Raw genomic sequence first — 21,818 nt, forward strand, 5'->3', positions numbered from 1 at the left:
CCATCATAGGTATTTATGTGTGCATGTAACCATATATATATATATATATATATATATATATATATATATATATATATATATATGTATATATATATATATGTATATATATATGTGACAATTATTTGGTTGCCATAATAAGACTCTGTGTGTGTGTGTGTGTGTGTGTGTGTGTCTGTGTGTGTTTTAGATTCTACTAAAATATATATATATAAAGCAGATAGCCACACAAAATCACTGACCTCATGAGATGTTGAAAGGGCACTGCGAGTGGCCAGCCACAGCATCCTTCTCCAGTGAGATAAAACTCACTGAATGAAGTAATTTGATAAGACCCTATCATATGATTTTAAAATTTAACCAATAAGGTTTTGTTTCCCTTCAGGGGAATCTACAAATTACTCTGGATTAAAGAGATAATTTACTTCCCATTAGCTCATGGGGGGGGGGGGGAAATAACCGTTGAACAAAATTCAAAGGGGTTTGAGCTTATATAAACACATGTTTGCATTCTATCTGCTAACTATTCTGTGTGTGTGTGTGTGTGTGTGTGTGTGTGTGTGTGTGTGTGTATACATACATACAGAGCGGGAGAGAGAGAAAGAGAGAGAGAGAAAGAGAGAGAGAGAGAATAGTTAGCAGATAGAATGCAGAGATGAAGGAAATCGACCACTTAGTTACAGTAATGTGTGTGAGAGCATATATGTATGTGTGTGTCAAACTGATTATTTTTAATTAAAATATATTGGTTTTTATGAATTTTATCTTCACCCAATCAATTGTACTTGTATAGCTTAAAGCAGAGAGAAAATTCATCGAATGAAAATTTCCCTGAGTTTTTCTCTCACTATCGTTTCTTATTGAGCTAAGATTTTGGTTTTAACCCTTTTTATACCATCCTACCTGCGACTACCTTTGCTTCCATAACATAAACTTTCTGTTGTCTTAATTTTATTGAAATTAAAATCTTCCATCAAAATATTATGATAATTTTAGTTCCAAACATGAACTTAATAATGACAAAGTTATATTACAAAATTCTTTATCATTTACAAATTTAAATGAAACAAAAACAGTGTTTTTAATCAGAAATGTAATTAGAAAAGGGTTAAAGTAATCTAAACTAAAACCTTCCATCGAATTTCAAGTTAATTTATGTTCTGAGTTCAAATCCCGGGTGACTACCTTTCATTTTTTTTTTTAGGTCAATGTCATTGACTTTACCCCTCCCCTGAAATTGCTGGCCTTGTGCCCAAATTTGAAATCCGTTTATGTTCTAAGCATCAGCTTATAATCAATAACAGTTATTTTACTATATTCTTCATTATTTTTTTAATTAATTACAACAAAGAGTTAAGATATGTGGTACCCATTTTGAAAACGATATAGAGTTTTACAGTTCTATATTTAAGAGATGAGGAATTATTTACATTATTTACATTATTTACATCTGACAGATATTTGTCCTCATCTTGTTTGTTGTTAACACAACGTTTCGGCTGATATACCCTCCAGCCTTCGTCAGGTGTCTTGGGGAAATTTCGAACCTGGGTTCTCATTCCTAACGATGTTACTATTATTATATTATTATTATTATTATTATTATTATTACTATTATTAATCAAGGTTAACAACAAACAAGATGAGGACAAATAACCTTCAAATGTAAATAATGTAAATAATGTACATAATTCTTCATCTCTTAAATATAGAACTGTATGTTTCAATATTCTTAACCACTATGATTCCTCTATCCTGAAAATAACATCCATTTCAAAAACTTTAAAATAATAATTAATTCAATAACTCAATTAATGCCTTTACATTTGCTCGTTAATCTCTTGGGACAAAAATGATTTATTTCAAAACGTTGCTCCTCCCATCACTTTTTTTTTTTAATGTTTTTATTGAATGGCTAATGTGTGATTCCATGCTATGATCGACCATGTTGCAGTATAACTTGGTTGAACCAAGCTATGAAAGAAGTTCCTCTCTTTGTAATCACTCAGTTTTCTAGAATTAGCAGCTTGACCAGAATGAACCTGATGTTGAATAACACACATGAAAACCAGAGTATCACTTGAATGGCAAACTTGTTCAGGACACTCTAGGAACTCTATCCTGATACTGCTAAAGAGATCTTTTATTGCTTTCTCCAAACCCATAAGAGGATTCCAGTAATTTTCATAAGATCCGGTGGATCCTTGTCAGTGACCAGGTTGCAATTTGTGTGACAAATATTTTGACATTATATAACAAACAATAAATAATTAAGTGAAGTTAACAGTTGTCTTTGTGTGTTTTTCAATGGCCAACCTGTGTCTTCCATGTTGAAATCATTTTAACTTCAAGACACAGCCCCTGAAACACTTTGCCTGGCAACGGTGCCTCAGAAATTTCTGGATGTTCTGAGCTGTAAATGTTTTTGCTTTGTATAAAACATGCATATTTTTTTTTATTTTATAGTATTGAAAATTTGGAATTATTTGTAAATAATTTTTCTTTTATTTTTTTCTTTCTTATTTCATTTGCAGTCAATATCAAGACCAAAGATTAACGAGGTAGGTTTATAAAAATTTTAATTTATAATGATTTTTTTAAACAGCTTATATAAAAGCCCAAAGAATGAGAGGCCTCACTGTTGCGAAATTTCAATTTGTATCCCACCAATTTAAGTTCTATTTTGTTTATAAGTAACATTAGGGCTGTATGGGCTTAAATATATTGCTTTTTATAGGCACAGCATTTTATTCATATTTAAGGTTCATCTCTCAGTGACCTGCATTAACCATAATGTGTTACTTAGTGCTGATTGGTCAAAGTTAATACCTTTTATGGTGATACAGTATATCATAGTTCTAAGTTGGAGAAACCTTGAGAGCCATGGTTCAAAACTCAGCAAGAGCCTATATCACTGTCTGGATCTCGGCTCATAACAGCAAAATAGTAGAACATTAATTGAGTTTACAGTACAACAGCTGGCGAGAGAAGGATTATTCCACCATGTTGACTTACATTACTTTAAAATAAGTGGTACTCTTACAAACCACTCTTCAGTAGTTTAAAAAATGTCAAATGTGATATCATGATGAATTATGCCTGAACTGTAGGCATCTTACATTTTGTAAAAAAAAAATGACACAGCACTATCAACATGAATTTTTTTGCTTATTGTTCCTGTTTTTTTTTTTTTTTTTCCAGAGAAGCTATGAGAAAATATCTACGAGACCGTGGAGACCAGGTATTGGTCATATTACATGCCAAAGTTGCCCAAAAGTCATATGGAAATGAAAAAAGGTATTTATGAAGAATTTCTCTTTTATGATGGACATTCTTCCAATTGTCTCAACTACATACATACAGACATAAAGACATATATACATACATACATACAGAAAGACATACATGCATTCATGCATACACACAGACAGACAGACCGATGGCTGAAAGAGATATGAGGAAGGTAGTGGGGAGGAGAGTTTGTTCTGGCCCCTCATCACTGCCTTTCTCTTGTCCCCTTCAACCATATATGTCCTCTCTTGCAAGACACCTGTGCTTGTCTCTCAATATTACTTTAGCCTTTCAACACCTGGAATAAAGCCACCCACATCCACCGTCCTCTCCCAGACACTTTCTTTTTGTGGTAGCAGCTTTTTTTTCCCTTTCTTTTACCTCTGTTCTTTTATGTCCTACAAGTTTCATGGCAACTTCGCCAGCACTGGTGGCACCAAAAAGAAGAGCACCCAGCACACTCTGTATACCGTTGTCATCACCACCACCACCGTGTGTGTGTGTGTTTGGGTTTCCTTGTCCTGACATCATATGATTTCTGTAAACAAATCTCATTCATTTCCAATATTTTGTAAAAAAATGTGTCTGGCCATAGAGAAACATTACTTTATTTGGAAACAGGTGAGGATTGATGACAGGAAGAGCACCCAGCTGCAGAAAATCTGCCTCAGCTAATTTCATTTCTCCTATGCTTGTATGATAAAGTGGATTTTAGAATGATGGTGGTGGTAGTGGTGAGGATTTGGGATTTAACATTTCTCATTGCCTGTTTATCCTCAGAACTATGGACGCTTTGGCTAAATGGACAAAGCATAAAATAGAGAGAAGGTGAAAGGAAATTTTGACTGTTTGTATAAAAAAAGGGAAGGTCAAGAGTTCTTGGAGGCAATAAAGGAACCATTGTTGGCAGCAGTGAACTGGGTGAGTTGTTGGAGCATCAGAGAAAATGCTTTTCTGACATTCGTTCTGGATCTTTATATTATGGGTTCAAATCTCATTGAGGTCAACTTAGCCTTTCACCTTCCTTTCAGGATTGATAAAATATAGTACCGGTCTCGTGCTGGGTCAATGGTATCGATGACTCCCTCTCCCTTCAAAATTGTTGGTCTTGCACCAAAATAAGAAACCGTTATTTTGGTAGTAGTCTTATATTTTCCATGATTAAAAAACCAAAACAACAAATCCCCTTCCCACAAGAATTACAGGTATTTGGTGTTTTTTCTGTTGTAGATTTTTCTGTCCTCCTCCTTGTATATACTTGTTTAATAATGGTTGGAAGCGGAAAAAAGAGCAGTTAGAAAGAGATGGTGCCACAGAACAAGAATCCTTGGTATGTGCATTCATGGGTATCGGTAACTCAGATCAGGATATGGTTCAGCTGAATTTAGAAGGAAAGGTAAGGAAAACCGTTTCTAAAATATTTTTATATTTTGGGAAAAAGATTTTCTCTATCTTGTTTTGTGCGTGTGTGTGTATGTAGGTGTGTGTGTGCGTGTGTGTGTATGTAGGTGTGTGTGTGCGTGTGTGTGTATGTAGGTGTGTGTGTGCGTGTGTGTGTATGTAGGTGTGTGTGTGCGTGTGTGTGTATGTAGGTGTGTGCATGCATACACACATGCTCTTACAAACACATGCACATATGTATGTGTACATTTACACACACATGCAAAAGCACATAAACACACACACACGTGTGTGTACGTGCTCACACACACACACACACACACACATACACATATACAAGCACAGCTGTGTGGTTAAGAAGTTGATTCCACAACCACATGGTTTCATGTTCAATCCCACTGCATGGCACCTTGGGTAGGTGTCTTCTACTATAGCCCTGGGCCAACCAATGCCTTGTGAGTGAATTTGGTATATGGAAAACTGAGTGGAACCCCATTATATATATATATATATATATATATATATTAATGTTTGTTTTTATGCTATAATAAAAACGATTTTACATTAAACTGAAGGATTACACAATAAATTTTGGTAGAGAACAAATTTAGTATTTTTTGGCAAGAATTGTATTGATAGTGACTTCAAAGTTTCAGCCAGTTAACCGATCATTGGAGGATGGCTTAGCTGACCGAAGCTTTGAAGTTACTGTCAAAATTATTTTTGTTACAGAATAATAAATTTGTGTGTTTGTGTTTTGGTATTGCAGGCATATTGTAAACCAGTTTCACCCTTATATCAATGGGGTTTTTCATTTCCAATCTTTATGGAAACATGCCATGCCATGAGGAAATATTACCTCATTTAAAAACAGGTGAAGTTTGGTGACAGGAATGGCTTCCAGCCTTAGAAAATCTGTCTCAACCAATTCCTTCCGAGCAATCCAAGCATAGAATCACAGATGTTGAAAAGAGACGAATGCATTGATATTAGCATCGCTTAATGTATCTGTCTTTTATGGTAATATTTCCTTATTTTATTCCTTTTATTTTACAGAATTCCAGGGTTGTATTTTTGAACAAGAGTTTGGTCATCTCATCTTATTTTATTCCCTTTTTTTTTTTCTTTTCCTAGAATTATTGTGCTGCTAAAACTTTGTATATATCTGATTCTGATAAACGAAAGCATTTTATGTTGTCTGTGAAGATGTTTTATGGCAATAGTCAAGACATAGGTATGTTCAACAGCAAAAGAATCAAAGTGATATCAAAACCTTCAAAAAAGAAACAGTCTTTAAAAAATGCAGATTGTGAGTACTCAATAAACTTCATTCTCAATAAAATCAGTTCTTTTGCTATCGACCATTTGTTTATTTCTAAATAAACCATTTTGCATTTGATATTACAAGAGACCAAGAGATTTAGTTCTTGCTGGTTTAGACCAATTAAATATTAACCTTTTTGTCAGAAAATTAATTTTGGAAATTTGAAGAATTTGGTAAAATAACTTTGTTGTTATTAATCTGGTGTTTGAGACATAAATTAACATGGAATTTTGATGAAGCATTTTTAATTTAGAACAGTTTAAAACAGAAAATTTGTGCCATAGTACTAAGGGTGATCTCAAACAGGTCAGTACCAAAAGGGTTTATGAGAATTATAGAATGATAGAAATTCTAATTCTATAGTCCTGAGTTCAAATCCATTCCAAGTGTTTTATTGAGGTCTTAAGGTTGGTCCTTTTTGATGTCAGCCCTTCTGAGATCACCCTTTATTCTGTGATAGACACTTTTTTAATATGATCTAAATTTTGTTAATTTATATTTCAAAGACCAGCTTAATAATTCCTTCTGATTTTGGCACAAGGCCAGCAATTTTGAGAGGAGAGTTTAGGTTGATTACATTGACCCCAGTATTTCACTGGTACTTTATTTTATTGACCCCGGAGAGATGAAAGGCAGGATTTGAACTCATAAAGAGCTGGAAAAAATGCCACAAAGATTCCACCAGTTCATGGCCTTTCTCACCTCTTTAATAATGACTAAAATATTTGACGAAATTTTTCATTATTTTCAAAATTAATTGAAACAAATGCAGTGTATTGCAACAGAAATTTGGTTACGAAAAGGTTGAAGTGGTCTAAAAAGAAATTCCCTTCAAAGTTTCATGTTTATGTTTCAAATGCCAACTTCTTAAGAACAAAATTATTTTTCTAAATTATTTATTTTCAAAATAAACTGAAACAACAGAAATTGGATTAATTTAGTAATGATTATTGATTATACGGCAGTTCATTTAAATTTGCAAGGGTAGGATGTCTCTCATGTAATTCTACATGTTTATAGAGAAAGTTTAAACTTACCAACTTCAGCTGGTTTGGCTCTGATTTCTACTCAACAAAAAAAAAACCCCACAGACTTATACTTATTTATATTTTATTTTCCTTCCCAGTATGCATTGCTTCTGGTACCAAAGTGGCTCTGTTCAACCGTCTTCGATCACAGACCGTCAGCACACGATACCTCCATGTAGAAGATGGCAATTTTCATGCCAGTTCTACGCAGTGGGGTGCATTTACAATACACCTCTGTAAGTAGTATTTATTAAGGGTTTTGCTTTTCATTATATTTCTTCATTTTGGTTCCCAAAATTCAGTGTGTGTGTATTTAACTCCCACCACTGCTTGACAACTGGTGTTGTGTTTGCATCCCTGTAACTTAGCGGTTCAGAAAAAGAGAATGATGGAATAAATACCAAGCTTAGAAAAAAAAAGAAAGTACTGAGGTCGATTGATTTGACTAAAAATTCTTCAAGGTGGTGCTCCAGCATGGCCGCAGCCTAATAGCTGAAACAAATGAAAGGCGGGGCAGCAGCTCCCCTGATGATGAGCCATGCCTCATGTGGCTGGCTCCTCATAGAAAGTTGGCCAAGCTTGGTGTATTACAGGACTTCATTTGATCAACAACCTCTGATCCGTCATCATCATCATTTAATGTCTGCTTTCTATGCTGGCATGGGTTGGACAGTTTGACTGAAAACTGGTAAGCCAGAGAGTTGCACCAGGTTCCGATCTGATTTGGCATGGTTTTCTATGGCTGGATGCCATTCCTAACGCCAACCACTCCAGGAGTGTAATGGATACCATTCACACGACACTGGCAGCAGCCACGACTAGGATTTCACTTGGCTTGACCAGTCTTCTCAAGTGAAATCGTAGTCGTTGCCAGCGTCATGTAAATGGCACCCATGCGGCATCATCGTCATCGTCATCGTCATCATCAGTAACCTTTTCAATCTATCCTAAATATTGATCGTCACTGTTTTAGTGTTGCTGTTGATGTTGTTGTGAATAATTGCTTTAACGTTTCTCTTCTTCAGTGGACGACAATGAAAGTGAATCGGAGGAATTTACTGTTCGAGATGGTTACATCCACTACGGCTCCACCATCAAACTAGTGTGTTCTGTCACCGGAATGGCTCTTCCGAGATTGGTAAATACTTCATTTCTCTCTCCCCCCTCCCCTGTCTCTTCCTCTAGACTGTTCCTTCTAAGAATGTGCTTATTTATCATCATCACTGCATCAACATTTACTTTTCCATGCTCGCAAGAGTCGTATGGAATTTGTTGAGGCAGATTTTCTATGACTGGACGCCTTTCCTGTCACCAACCCTCACCTGTTCCCAATTCCTCCATGACCAGACATGTTTGTATGGAAGACTGGAAACAAAAAAACATCACTTGCATGATAGTGATACTTATAATTATCATGATGTCAAACCAAGGACACACACACACACCTCATTGTATCGACCAGACTGTCAGATGTTGTTAAACCCTGCTGGTCACAATGCGCTTCCTCACATTGTTGTGGCTTTCAAATGATGCCACTCCACTGCTCTCTAGGTGGACAGGCCAACATTCCCCACCCTCTCCGAATGGTACACTAGTCCCTTCCAGGGGTGGCCTATTTACAGCTGAGTGGACTGGGGCAATCTGAAGTGAAGTGTTTTGCTTAAAAACACAACGCACTGCCAGTCAAGGCATCGAAACCCTGATCTTGCGATTATGATTGCAACACTCTAACCACTAGGCCACACACACACACATCTTTTACTTGTTTCATTCATTGGACTGTGGCCACACTGGAGCACCACCTTGAAGAGTTTAGTCAAACAAATCAACCCCAGTATTTCATTATCTTTTTAAAATCTGGGATTTATTCTATCGATCTCTTTTGGCTAAGCACTAAGTTACAGGGATGTTAACAAACCAACACCAGTTGAGAGGACAAGCACATACACAGACACAAATTCTTGTAGACATGCATATGTATGTGTGCATGAAAAGCTTCTTTCAGTTTCCGCTTACTAAATCCACTCACAAGGCTTTGCTAGGCCTGGGGCCATAGAAGAAGACACTTTCCCAATGTGGCACACAGTGGGACTGAACCTGAAACCATCAATCACAAAGCCAGCTTCTTAACCAAACAGCTATGCCTGTTGTTAATCATTTGATTAGTGTAGGGTTGACGATGGACTGGTGTCCTCTCCAGGAAGACAGCTGTCTCGAATCTTCAATACGAAATCCAGTTCATCACAAAATTTTCATTTCACATTTTATGGTAGGAAATCATCCCACCCCTACTCCTCCTCCTCTTCTTCCTCCTCCTTCTCTGCCTCCCCCTCCTCTTCCATTGACTTTACCTTTTATTTCTCTCCTCCTCCCCTCCTCCTCCTCACACCACCACTGTTATACACTAAGGTTGCTTCAGTCAACCTTGGTGTATTTCTTGCTTATCCAAGCATGAATGCCTTACTGGCTTTCATGCTTCGATAAGCAAGAAATAATCACCATCATCATCATCATCATCACCAACATCACCACCATCACCACCACCAGTGGAGTGGAAGAAATATTAATATATTGAACTAAATGCCTTGTAATATTTAGTTCCAGCCCTTGGCATTCTCAATTTAAATCCTATAAAAACCATGTTTGTGTTGTTGTTGTTGTTGTTGTTGAAACAACTTGTGGGTATTGAGATTTGATCATTTCATTCCACCCCCACCCCACCAGTTTTCTATCACTCAGTACGTAGAGTTGTTCTACAAAATGTTTAAGAAACCATAAGAAAATTATGAGTTTGTTTTAAAATTTGAGATTACATAGAAAGTATTTTACGTAGGATATGGGCAGTTCCCATGAGCACTATCTTTTGAATTTCTGCCAATTTGGGGTTTCCTAGGTAGCAATCAGCCCCTTTTGCCATCATCCCTAGGACACCTATGACAACAGGTATTGTTTTAGTCTTGAGGTTCCACATTTTGCTAATTTCTATTTCAAGATCTTTATACTTGCTCAGTTTTTTTGTAGGCCTTGACAAATACATTTATATCGATTGGGACAGTCATATCAATGAGGAGGCATGATTTTTGTCTGAATTCTTTCAATATGATGCCTGGGCCTATTTACATCTATTATCATCATCATCATCATCATTGCTTAAACCTTCCCGTTTTATTATTTCAGATAATCCGAAAAGTAGACAAGCAGACTGCGTTACTTGATGCAGATGACCCTGTGTCTCAGCTGCATAAGTGTGCATTTTACATGAAAGATACGGAGAGGATGTACCTTTGTCTTTCTCAGGAGAGAATTATCCAGTTCCAGGTAATTTACATTAATCTATATCTTAATACTTTAATCCTCGCTGAGAATATCTCCGTCTGGATTCTCAATGACATTTCTTGAAATGGTTGCTTTTTGTTTATGTTTAACGATGTAAAATATGTTGAAGTTGTAACGTTACCGTCTTTCATCTTTTCTAGGCCACACCATGTCCAAAAGAACCAAATAAGGAAATGATAAATGACGGTGCCTCTTGGACAATAATAAGCACAGATAAAGCGGAGTATACATTCTTTGAAGGTATGGGCCCTGTTAAGGCCACGGTTACCCCCGTACCAGTCGTCAGTAGCTTACATGTAAGTACCTAAATATGTTACTCTACAGAGACATTATGTGTTGTTGTTGTTGTTTTTATGGTATCATTTGTAGCTGGAGAACATACTCCATCATCATCATCATCATCATCATCATCATCACGATTTAACATCCATTTTTCATACTGGCATGGTTTGGATGCTTTGACAGGAGCTGGTAAGCCAGAGGGCGTCACTAGGCTCCAGTCATCTGTTTTGGCATAGTTTCTATGGCTAGATGCCCTTCCTAATGCCAACCACTTTACTGAATGTACTGGGTGCTTTTAACAGGGTACCAACACGGGTGCTTTTTATGTGCTGCCAGCACCCCCAACTACTGCAAATTATTGGTCTCCACAATTTTCTTTCTGGTAGAATATCTTGTAGTCAAGTAATATAATCCTGGTTACAGTCATTCATCCTCATCATTTTACTTCATCTTTCCCTGGGTTTGATGGGTCATCATAGTTTAAGCTGTTTCTTATCAGGATCCTCATAAACTTCTCTCGAAGCCAGGTACCTGTACATGTTATTCAATATGGGTTCCATGCATGGCTGGATGCCCTTCCTAACACCAACCGTTTTCCAGTGTGGACTGGATGCATTTTCTCTTGGCGCCAACAGAGGAGAGACTCCGTGTGGAAACCATGGAAGAATAGGAGAGAGGGGGCAACGACAGCAGAGAGGTCAGAAATGGGTAGATAAGGGTGGTGGTATAGGGGTGTTAGTGTAGAGAGTAGGCAATACCCAAGGGTGGGTACATTTGTTCAGGTGACCCCGGAGGAGGATAGAAGAGAGATAGAGAGCAAGACAAGGCTTGAATGGAGGAAGGGACCAGACTAGACATATCCAACCCTGTTTGAAAAGCAGGCCACATGAGACGTGGTTCATAATCAAGGTTTTGTTAGCAGCACCCCCCGTGAATCACAGTTTGGCCATGATTAGGGCTAATGTTCAGGGGTAGAATCAGTAGAGGAGCGATTTGGCAATAAAGATAAGAGGTGGACAAAGATAAGGGTGGGTGGTCATTGAGGTAGATGTAAGAATTGGTATTGGGTGTCAATAGGGGTGTTCACAGAGGGTTGAGAGTGCTGGCTATCAGTGTAGCAGTGGTGGGGAGGCTGAGTGTATTGGAGGAGTGGGAGGGAAGTGGTGAGGGTGGTCCAGCGGGGAATGGAGGGAGCGAAGAGAAATGGATGATGCAGTTTGTGCAGGTGATGGAGGGATGAGAGATGTAACGGGGTAGATATGAATAAAGAGATGAGGAATCATGGGAGATGGGTGGGGGAGTGAGTAATAGATGTGAGGCTGTAGAGCAAGTTTTGCTGAGGAGGAGAACAGGTATATTTATGTGTGAGTACACACACACACACACACACACACGCACTTGTCATGGCTTTTAAACACTACCTTTGTGTTGAGTTACATTTTGTCATGGTCGGACGGTTCTTTTATAGAAGCCATGTATCACCGATTCAGTACCTGTTCTGAATCTTCCATCATCACCATCATCATCATCACCACCATCATCATCGTCATCATCATCATCATCATCGTCATCATGTGTCCTTTTAGTGTATATCATTATTCCATTATTCTTAGTCTTTAATGACAAATAAGAATTATGCAAAAGCTTTCTCCATCGTTAGCTGTATGTTAATTACTAATTATTGCTTTATGTCAAATGGCTAATTGTACGGGAGTTGTCCATATTACAATGTGGCCCTGTGTCATGGATCAAATGTTTTGTGTGTGTGTGTGTGTGTGTGTGTGTGTGTGTGTGTGTGTCATGGTCCAGATGATTTCTGCCACATGCTTTTGATTATATTGTGTTGCTATAGAAACAAACAGGTCATGAGTGCACACCTGCTCCCCCCCCCCCCCACAAGTGTTTTTTCTTGTTGTTTATTTTGTTTGTGGTTTAGTCATCAGGCTTTAACCAGTAGGCATGACCTTCACTGTGAAATGGGTTGGGTTGTTAATTTTTGTTGTTGATTGCAGGAAAAAATATGAGTGGGAACTGAATTCCAGGGGGTTGATACTTGGGAGAGAGAGAGAGAGAGAGAGAGATCTGTGAATAGTTGTTATTGAAAGCATGTTGGAGATGAAGACTCGTTACAGGTGATGAGAGAAAAAGAGGCAGGTATGTTGGATGGGGAGAGTGGGGTGGGGATAGAAGTGCTATTTAATTCAATAGTTATGAGGAGCAGAGGCTGTTATAGTAGCAGTAGCATAGGCAGAAAGAGGAGACAGTGTATGTAAATGTGTGCCATCCTTTGTAAACTTTGTATGAAGAATCTAAGAATTTACCTTTATTTATTTATTTATTTTTCTCTCCATTCTGAATTCTTGTAGCTAAATGGTGGTGGAGATGTTGCTATGCTGGAATTGACTGGAGAGAACTTCACGCCAATCTTGAAAGTATGGTTTGGTGACGTAGAAGCGGAAACAATGTACAGGTTCGTTTTTTTTATTTCTTGTAGTTTCATGTTCCATCTCTTAATTATTCATCATCATCATCATCATCACCATCATCATTTAGCATCCGTTTTCCATGCTGTCCTGGGCTCGATAGTTTAACTGGAACTGGTGAACTGGAGAGCTACTCCAGGTTCCATTCTGATTTGGCTTGTTTCTATGACTGGAGGAATATAACCACTCTGAGAGTGTAGCCGGTGCCTTTTTGTGTGTCACCAGCACAGGTGCCTCTAACCTGTCAGTGGCGCGGGAATGGTTTATCTCTCATTTGCTTAATACTATGAGCACTATTAGTAATAAGACCGGTCTTTATCGGTCTTATTAGAAAAAAAAAAGGTGTTAGTATATTATTGCATTTTAGTAACCCAGAAAGAATTTGAACTTAGAACAGGTGGGGAACAAAACTACTGTTAAGTACTTAACGTTTTTGTTTTATTCTTGCTCTCATGGAAAAATGGTTATTATATGAAAAATACTTTGACTTTGATGTTGACCTCAATGAAATAATAGTCACATCATTCCACATCGATTGATCATTGATCTACACATGCTACAGTGAACCCAGATTTACTGCACTTGGCAGTTGAACAAAGCCAGCTTACTACCCTTGTTATATTGAATTTTATCTTGGAATATTTTGTTATCGGTTTGACCCTAAACTCGTACATTATTTAAATCATACCAAAGAAAGATGGGTGTTCAAAATTACAATTTAAAACAAAATATATACAATGCAATTTAAGGGATTAACTTTTTTTGTTACCATATTTTTGTGGAAACACGCAGCCTTTGCTTCAATTACTTTCAAAAAATAATGAAGAATTATGTAAAATAACTTTGTCATTATTAAACTGGTGTTTGGAACATAAATCAACATAAAATTTTGAAGGAAAGTTTTAATTTAAATCATTTTAAAACTGAATGTTTGTATCACAGAAGCAGAGGCAGTCTCAGGTATCGAAAGGATTAAACTGGCTTTAATTGATGCACTTTCCCAATACTGTGCCAACCTCTGTCTATTCAAATCCTATTTGTATTCTGTGGATGCTAAACTGGTGTTTCAAGCATAAAATAACATGAGATTTTAATGAAAAAGTTTTTCATTTTGGTTACCATAAAGCAGGAAACTTATGTCAGAACCAGGGACAGCGTTATGTCAGTTGGTATCAAAAAAGATTCATGTCTGCTTTCCAAGTGGATATGAGTGTCTCTACAAGTAGTAGTAGTGGTAGTAGTAGTAGTAGTAGTAGTAGTAGTAGTAGTAGTAGTAGTAGTATGGGGGAATGTGCTGCATACACCATGTGTTGGTGATTTCCTACTACTCCTGGCACCTTTGTAGCTGTTACACTAATCAGGTAACAGTCCTCTAAGCCGTGGGTCTGTTTTTGGGCAGTAATTACTGGTGACGGTTTTTATGAGGTCAGAGTGCAAATCCTACCTCAGAGCCTCATTTAGTCACCTTTTTAGGCAGAGGAAATGTCGGGTCTATTCTTTGACATACCAGTCCCCACACATCATCTCTCTCCAAATGGATCTATACACTCCCTTGTGTGGCCCCTGTTATAAAGACAGCAGAGCAAATATTTGAGGGAGATTTTGACTGATATATTGAGTAGATAGTTCAAGCCATTGTACAGAAACTTGCTTTGGTTGTCTTGTTGGTGCATCATAGTAGAGTGTTGGTGCACCTTTGCACATGAGTGCATATGCAACTCCTTTGTTGTTCAGAAGAAGTCCCAGTTGTTATATTGTTGTTTCTGTTTTGATATCATTGATGAAATTGTTGTGATGTTTTTGTTTTTGTTACAGATGTGAAGAAAGCATGCTATGTGTAGTTCCTGATATTTCTGCATTCCGTGCTGGTTGGCGATGGGTACGGCAACCACTTCAGGTAAATCTTAACACCTTCTACACTAACATTTTTGTTCATTTGTTTAATCATCACCTGTCTTAAAAGTTTGTTTTCCCATGCTATTGTTCAGTTCAGTAGTAATCCTTCTCCATTTTATAGGTCTATGTATACACACACACACACACACACACACACACACATTTCTTAACCATGGAGCCATGCTTGAAGAAACAAAATTTGTTTGAAAAGACAAAGTATTTCGTTTTGCAACCCGAATATTCTACCAAGTACATTAATGGTTGACAAGTTATTATTGTGGCTTACTTTGGTGTTAGCAGGGCAATGTTCTCATTTTTAAGTTTATCTCTTAAGATTTTTTATAGAATTCATGTTGTAGCTTTCAGTACTGTCTCTGAATCCTATTCAACAAAATAGATATGGAAGATAATTTTTTTTCAGCTGAGACACATAGGACGGAGCAGAAGGAATAAAGTAAGACAGGGTTTTAGATGGTGATTGTAAGTCTTTCAGCTGAAGTAAAATAGAAGAGACAAAACAGAGACTTCTGCAACACTGAGGGCATCTGTACTTGGTTTTTAGTATATTAAAAAACATCTTTTTTTATGTTTCTGCATGAATATCTGCAGCATGTTTTTTGATTCTGCTTCCTGACTGTGTAGGAATTTGATGTTAAGATATTTAAAATTATATTTTCAACATCAATTTACCCAGCTCTTTTTTCATCTGTCTTGCCATCTTCAATCTTTAATTGTCCTCTGTATTTTGTCTTCATTTTCCCTCCATTTCGTGGACTGACTCCAGAAGGTGGTTGTCCCTATTGTTGTTCTTGAAGTCAGCTTCTAGTAAGTTATGCCTTGTCTTGTGGGTTTTTTTGTTCTTTTGTATTTTCACTTCTTTGTTCAGTTCTTTTTTTCTTCTTACCATTCAACTCTGACAATGTCGTCTGGTTTGCTCAGCCTTCCTTTGTTCACAGATTCTCTCTCTTTCTGATGGCTGCACCAACACCAGTTGTCAAAGCTTTCAGACTGAACGGTTTCTTCTCTTATTTGTTGTTTCTTTAAAAAGAAAACCCCAGAAAAGTGCATAGACTCTGTCTCTGACATCCATCCCAAGCTGGAGCAAAATGCTCCAAGCACCTTCTCTCTACATATATTTCATATCATTTTGGCACCTTTTGTTTTTTCTTTTGCATTTTTGCTCTGATTACAAAATTTGCCCAGAATAGAAAGGAATCACACCCTACTTAATGCTCAGTGATGTTATCTACCGTGTTTTTAGTTTTGGCTTCCATGATTCCTGGGTAATATCAGAGATAATGATGGGACAGTCTGCTATCCTTAATGACCAGTTTGACCATACACCTGTCCACTTGAATGCTTCCTCTGTTGAGCATATTTTGGTAGATCCTCTTCTTCTCACATATTTTCCACATTCAACAGCCTCTTGTAATCAAACTTCTTTCTTCCCATCATCGTGAATCAGAGTAAACATACCACAGTCATTTTGAACACAAGTTTCTCCACTTCCAGTCTTCATTTACCCTCACACACTACCCCCCCCCCCCCCCACAATCCAGAATACCTCACACCTCTGATCTTCTCATTGCAGAACAATGGCAAGTCTCCTGTTTTATGCTCCTCTTTGAGCTTATCCACACTTACCATCCAGTTTCTCTCTTAGCCACATGATGTAGTTCTTTACTGCCTCCTCTCTTCCATTCTCTCCACGCCTGTCTTTTAGCCTTTATTGCTTTATCTGCAATGCTATTCCACCACCATATGGTGGAATAGCATTGCATCAGGTTGGTACCTTGCTCCAACCATAGAATTGCTCTCCAGCTTTCAGCAGGTTGTCTTGTAGAAACTTTCAGTTGTCCTCTCTGTTATAAAGGACATCTCCTCCTCCTCCTCCTCCTCCTCCTCCTCCTCCTCATCATCATCATCATCATCATATACATCATCTAAAATAACCCTAAACATATTTAATGGAAGGGTGTTTTGGTTTCCAACTTTTGTTCATTCCCCAGTATGTCTCTTGTCTCTCAGTCTGTCTCGGTCATACTCTGATGCCACTAACCGATGTTGAGTGTGACATTCTTCTCTGAGGAATATATAGGCGCAGGCGTGGCTGTGTGGTAAGAAGCTTGCTTCCCAACCACATGGTTCTAGGTTCAGTCCCACTGTGTGGCACCTTGGGCAAGTGTCTTCTACTATAGCCTCAGGCCGACCAAAGCCTTGCAAATGGATTTGTTGACAGAAACTGAAAGAAGCCCATCATATATATGTATATATATATATATATATATATATATATATATATATATATATATATATATATATATATATATGATAGGCTTCTTTCAGTTTCCATTTACCAAATACAATCACAAGGTTTCAGTCATCCCAGGGTTTTATAATAGTAGAAACTTGCCCAAGGTGCCGTGCAGTGGGACTGAACCTGGAACCATGTGGTTGGGAAACAAACTATTTAAACACACATGTAAGCACACACACACACACACACTAGCATATACATACAGACATGGGAGCACGATGCAGTCTTTGGATCTGTTGGATTCTGTGAAATCATCCGACCCATGCCAGCATGGAACATAAACTGTAAAGGATGATGATGATGATATATGTAGATGTATGTATGTATACATTTACACACACACACACACACACACTTCTAGACACATGCACATTCAGTTAATTCACAAGCCATGTGCCAGTACAATTGTGATTAAACAATGTATTTTATAAAATCTCTTTGTATTTTGCTGAAAGTCAAATATTATTATTATTATTATTATTATTATTATTATTATTATTATTATTATTATTATTATTATTATTATTATTATTATTATTATTATTATTATTATTCCCAATAGCCATTTCCTGTGGTTTGATAATGTTGTAGCTTCTATACCTTTCACTGGAGCTATTTTATCATGTTACAATTAACTATTTTTCCTATTATAACAAATCTCTGTTTGCTGAACAATATTGCTAAAGATGGTAGCTTTGTGTACGTGTGTGTGTGTGTGTGTGTAGGCTTCACAAAAAGCCAACTTACTGCTTGGCCAGTACGATATTTTTAGTGTCTTACAATTGAGACCTGTTGAACTAAAAACAGTTTTTATTTGACTTACCTATTGTCTCGTTTGACTTGTTTCCACTGTACAGTTATGTTAATATTAAGAAGTATTTGCTTAAAATCTGTCTGAAAAAATTGTAAGAAGAATACAATGGAACACGATTTTCTTTTCTTCTGTATAAAAGCTTTTAGAAATTTTTTTAAATTTAAATTAAAGAAATTGGAAAGTGTTACATATCGTGAGAAGAATAAAGCTATTAAATGGAATAGAAAGTATAGAATAATTAAAAGCTTTTCAATTTCAAATACAGCCAGCTCCAGTATTTTAAATAAAATTACCATATTTGTTAGCAAGCATATTTTATGTAGCACAGGTATATATATAGTTTCAGGTGTGGTAAGAAGTTTGGTTCCAAACCACATGGTTCTCAGTTCGATCCCACTGCGTGGCACCTAGGGCGAATGTCTTCTGCTATACACTCGGCCCGACCAAAGTCATGGTCTGAACCTGACACCATGTGGTTGGGAAACAAACTATTTAAACACACATGTGCACATGCGCTAGCATATACATAGAGATACATGTGTACATATGTACGTATAAATGCACTCAACTCAAGGTGGAGAGGACCTTATTAAGTGGTTGGTATTAAGAAGCTGTAAAAAATCATTTCCAAAGCAGATTTGTTAGATGGAAACTGAAAGAAGCCTTTCGTGTGTGTGTTGCTGTCTCCCTGCCATGACCTCACATAATAGTTGTAAACGAATATCACCATCATGCAAGAAGTATCTTTTACTCCCAATCTTCTTTGAAAACATATCTGGCCATGGAGGGAAAATATTGACCTTACTTGGAAACAGGTGAAGGTTGGCAACAGGAAGGGCATCCAGCTGTAGAAAATCTGCCTTAAATTCCATCTGACCCATGCAAGCATGGAAAAGTGGACATTAAATGCTGCTGCTGCTGATGATCGTAATGTAAAAACAAAACTAATGCCCCCCACCCCTGTTGCAATAATGGACTCAACCTATTTTCACATCCTAATTCCTATGTAAGCAACAGTTTTGCTCAGTGTGTTGAAGATTAGGACACTTGTTGTACAATGGTTTGATGATGATGATGATGATGATGATGATGATATTTAAAGTTATATTGATTTTGTTATTTTTGTAATCAATATTCTATATTGTTAAGTGCCACAGTATTTTTATGGTATAGATGTAAGTGTGGTTAAGAAGTTTATGTCCCAGGCACAGGATTCAGAGTTCAACCCCACTGTATGACACTCCTTGGGCAAGCGTCTTCTATTATAGCCGTGGCCCAACCTGTGAGGGGATTTGGTAGACAAACTAAAAAGAAGTTGTGTGTGTGTGTGTGTGTGTGACTTGATGTCATGTGATAGTTGTAAATGTGTGTCACTGGTATAGAAGCAGTGTCATTCATTTTTTTCTTTTTTTTTTGTGTGTGTGAGAACATATCTGGCTGTGGGGGGAGACGTTACCTTGCTTGGGAACAGGTGAGGGGTTGGCAACCGTTAGGACATCCAACCGTAGAAAATCTGCCCCTCATAAACTCCATCCGATCCATGCAAGCATGGAAAGACAGACGTTAAACCAACAATAATTTACAAACTGGTCGTTGATGTTCCTCCATTCTGCCGATCAGAAGTTATGTAATCTAATTAATGATATTAATTAATGAGTTCAACCATAAAGTCTCAGAGTGTCATGTTCTCATCCTTTATCTCCCAGTTACCCAGACACACGCTTTTCCCCTTGTTACCCTCCACCAAACATCCTACCCCGCCCCCCGTTCAGTCGTTGTCGTCGTCACCTTTGCAATGTTTATTGTTATTCTGTGTAGTAACACTATCACAGCAGATCTTTGTACTAAGCTGTTGTCATTTCCAGTTGAGTAAAGCCGAACCTTTTGACCTGCAACAAGTTTTGTCTCACTACCGGCCCAACCTGAGTGCTTAACTCTTTTTTTTTTTCATTCAAAATATCTATATATATATAGATATATATATATAGTGCCTGTTCTCTTTTTATATATTTATTAGCAATGTACTTTCTTTATGCTTTACTTGTCAGCTTTACTGATAGATTTCATAAATAGTTTAAAGTAAATAAATATTCTTTTATACAAGTAAAAAAATACTTGCTCATGGCTCTGAGTGGGAAGGTGTGTGTCTTTGTGCCTGTGTGTGTCTACAGCAGCAACACATTAAACTCACTTCTATACGATATTGCACTCAGTGACATTAATGCTCCAGTGTTCATTATTGTAGCACCACAAATATCAGGTTCAATCCTAGCTAACAGCTGATTGTCAGAAGAAAAAAATTAAAAAAGAAAACTCATTATGCTATGACTAACAAAAAGTTTTTGCTTCTACATAATAATTGAACCAGCTGAAAATAATGGCTAATTTTCGTTCATAATGTTATGGCATCTTTAGATTGGAAGCATGTGTTGAATAACAAATGTCCTGATAAATATTGGATCATCCCATAAATAATGCAGTTTTTTGTATACTTCTTTTATTTTTCAATATTGAGATGAACAAAGTTCTTTATTAATCTAAAATATACTCTCCTTCATTTTCTACAATGTTCTTCCATCTGTCTGGTAGACTTGCAAAGTCCCTCTTCCAAAATTCACTTGTCTGTGACAAAAAATAATCCTCCAGTACTGTTCTGACCTCGTCTACAGAATTCATATTTTTCCATGGGGCAATGTCCGGCGAACATGGTCGGTGCAGCATCATTTCTCTATCAAACTGTTGTAGTGATTATAGCCATTGCCTCATCTCTTAATCTTCTTTGGGCAGATTATTGATAACATCCCATTGTATATAGAAGCTTGATTCCATGGAAGTGTCGAGCATAATTTTTTTGCTTTTGTTGAATTATCTTATTTACTTATTTTTCTATATATTTCTTTTTTTTTTCTTTCCTAGGTTCCTGTGACTCTGGTTCGAAATGATGGTATCATTTACGCTACAGGCCTGACGTTCACGTACACCCCTGAACCTGGCCCACGCCAACACTGCAACGCCGTCGACCGTGTCCTCCGTGCCAACTCTGATCCACCTCCCCCCTCGTCTGTGAACTACTCTGCTCCTCCAATGTAGCCAACTGTAGGGGGTGGGGATAGTGGGGGGCGGGGACGGGGTGTGGTTTGTTATTCTCCTTCTGTAAAATTTAATATCATCGTCATCATTATCATCAATGTCGTTGTCATCATCATTATTATCATTAACGATCATCCTTGTCATCATTATTGTCATCGCAACAGTGATATGGAGTGACATTCTAAACTGACTGGAAACTTACCTCATCTTTCGATATGAGCACGGAATAAGGACTTCCAAAGCAGAAGATAACCCCAGGGTTTGAATTAGTGTGAGACGTAGTAGTGGTGGTGGTGGTGGTCGTCGTCGTCGTCGTAGTAACTGCTGCTGTGCATCAATATATGTTGTAGCCATGACACTTGAATGTATACTATGTATGTATATATATATATATACACATATATACATATGCTCTGTTAATTATATACATACGTACACAAAAACATGTATGCAGTACATACTATCTCTTTTGTGTGTGTATACATACATACATACATCCATACACACACTATGCACATCAATACACACACAACATATTCATATGCAAATAATGTTAACA

General features: G+C 37.3%; 1 protein-coding gene across 8 annotated transcripts in view; it reads left to right on the forward strand.

Moving 5' to 3' along the window:
* The window catches only part of LOC106876047 (recombining binding protein suppressor of hairless), a 136,869-nt gene extending 115,357 nt beyond the window's left edge, over positions 1-21,512 (forward strand). For 3 of the 8 annotated variants that reach the window (XM_089341237.1, XM_014924432.3, XM_014924431.3), the window contains 11 exons: positions 2,532-2,558; positions 3,199-3,294; positions 4,519-4,684; positions 5,824-5,998; positions 7,140-7,277; positions 8,067-8,179; positions 10,219-10,359; positions 10,518-10,673; positions 13,026-13,129; positions 14,958-15,039; positions 21,086-21,512. In XM_089341237.1, coding sequence (XP_089197363.1) covers positions 2,532-2,558; positions 3,199-3,294; positions 4,519-4,684; positions 5,824-5,998; positions 7,140-7,277; positions 8,067-8,179; positions 10,219-10,359; positions 10,518-10,673; positions 13,026-13,129; positions 14,958-15,039; positions 21,086-21,259 — 1,372 coding nt within the window. In that variant the 3' untranslated portion in view covers positions 21,260-21,512. The remainder of the gene's footprint in view (positions 1-2,531; positions 2,559-3,198; positions 3,295-4,518; positions 4,685-5,823; positions 5,999-7,139; positions 7,278-8,066; positions 8,180-10,218; positions 10,360-10,517; positions 10,674-13,025; positions 13,130-14,957; positions 15,040-21,085) is intronic. The other 5 variants (XM_014924434.3, XM_014924435.3, XM_014924438.3 and 2 more) reach the window with 3 other exon arrangements.
* The last annotated feature ends 306 nt before the right edge of the window (positions 21,513-21,818 follow it).

The sequence above is a fragment of the Octopus bimaculoides genome, chromosome 24 (assembly GCF_046866305.1).
Source record: "Octopus bimaculoides isolate indiv1 chromosome 24, ASM4686630v1, whole genome shotgun sequence".
Classification (NCBI taxonomy): Eukaryota; Metazoa; Mollusca; class Cephalopoda; order Octopoda; family Octopodidae; genus Octopus; species Octopus bimaculoides.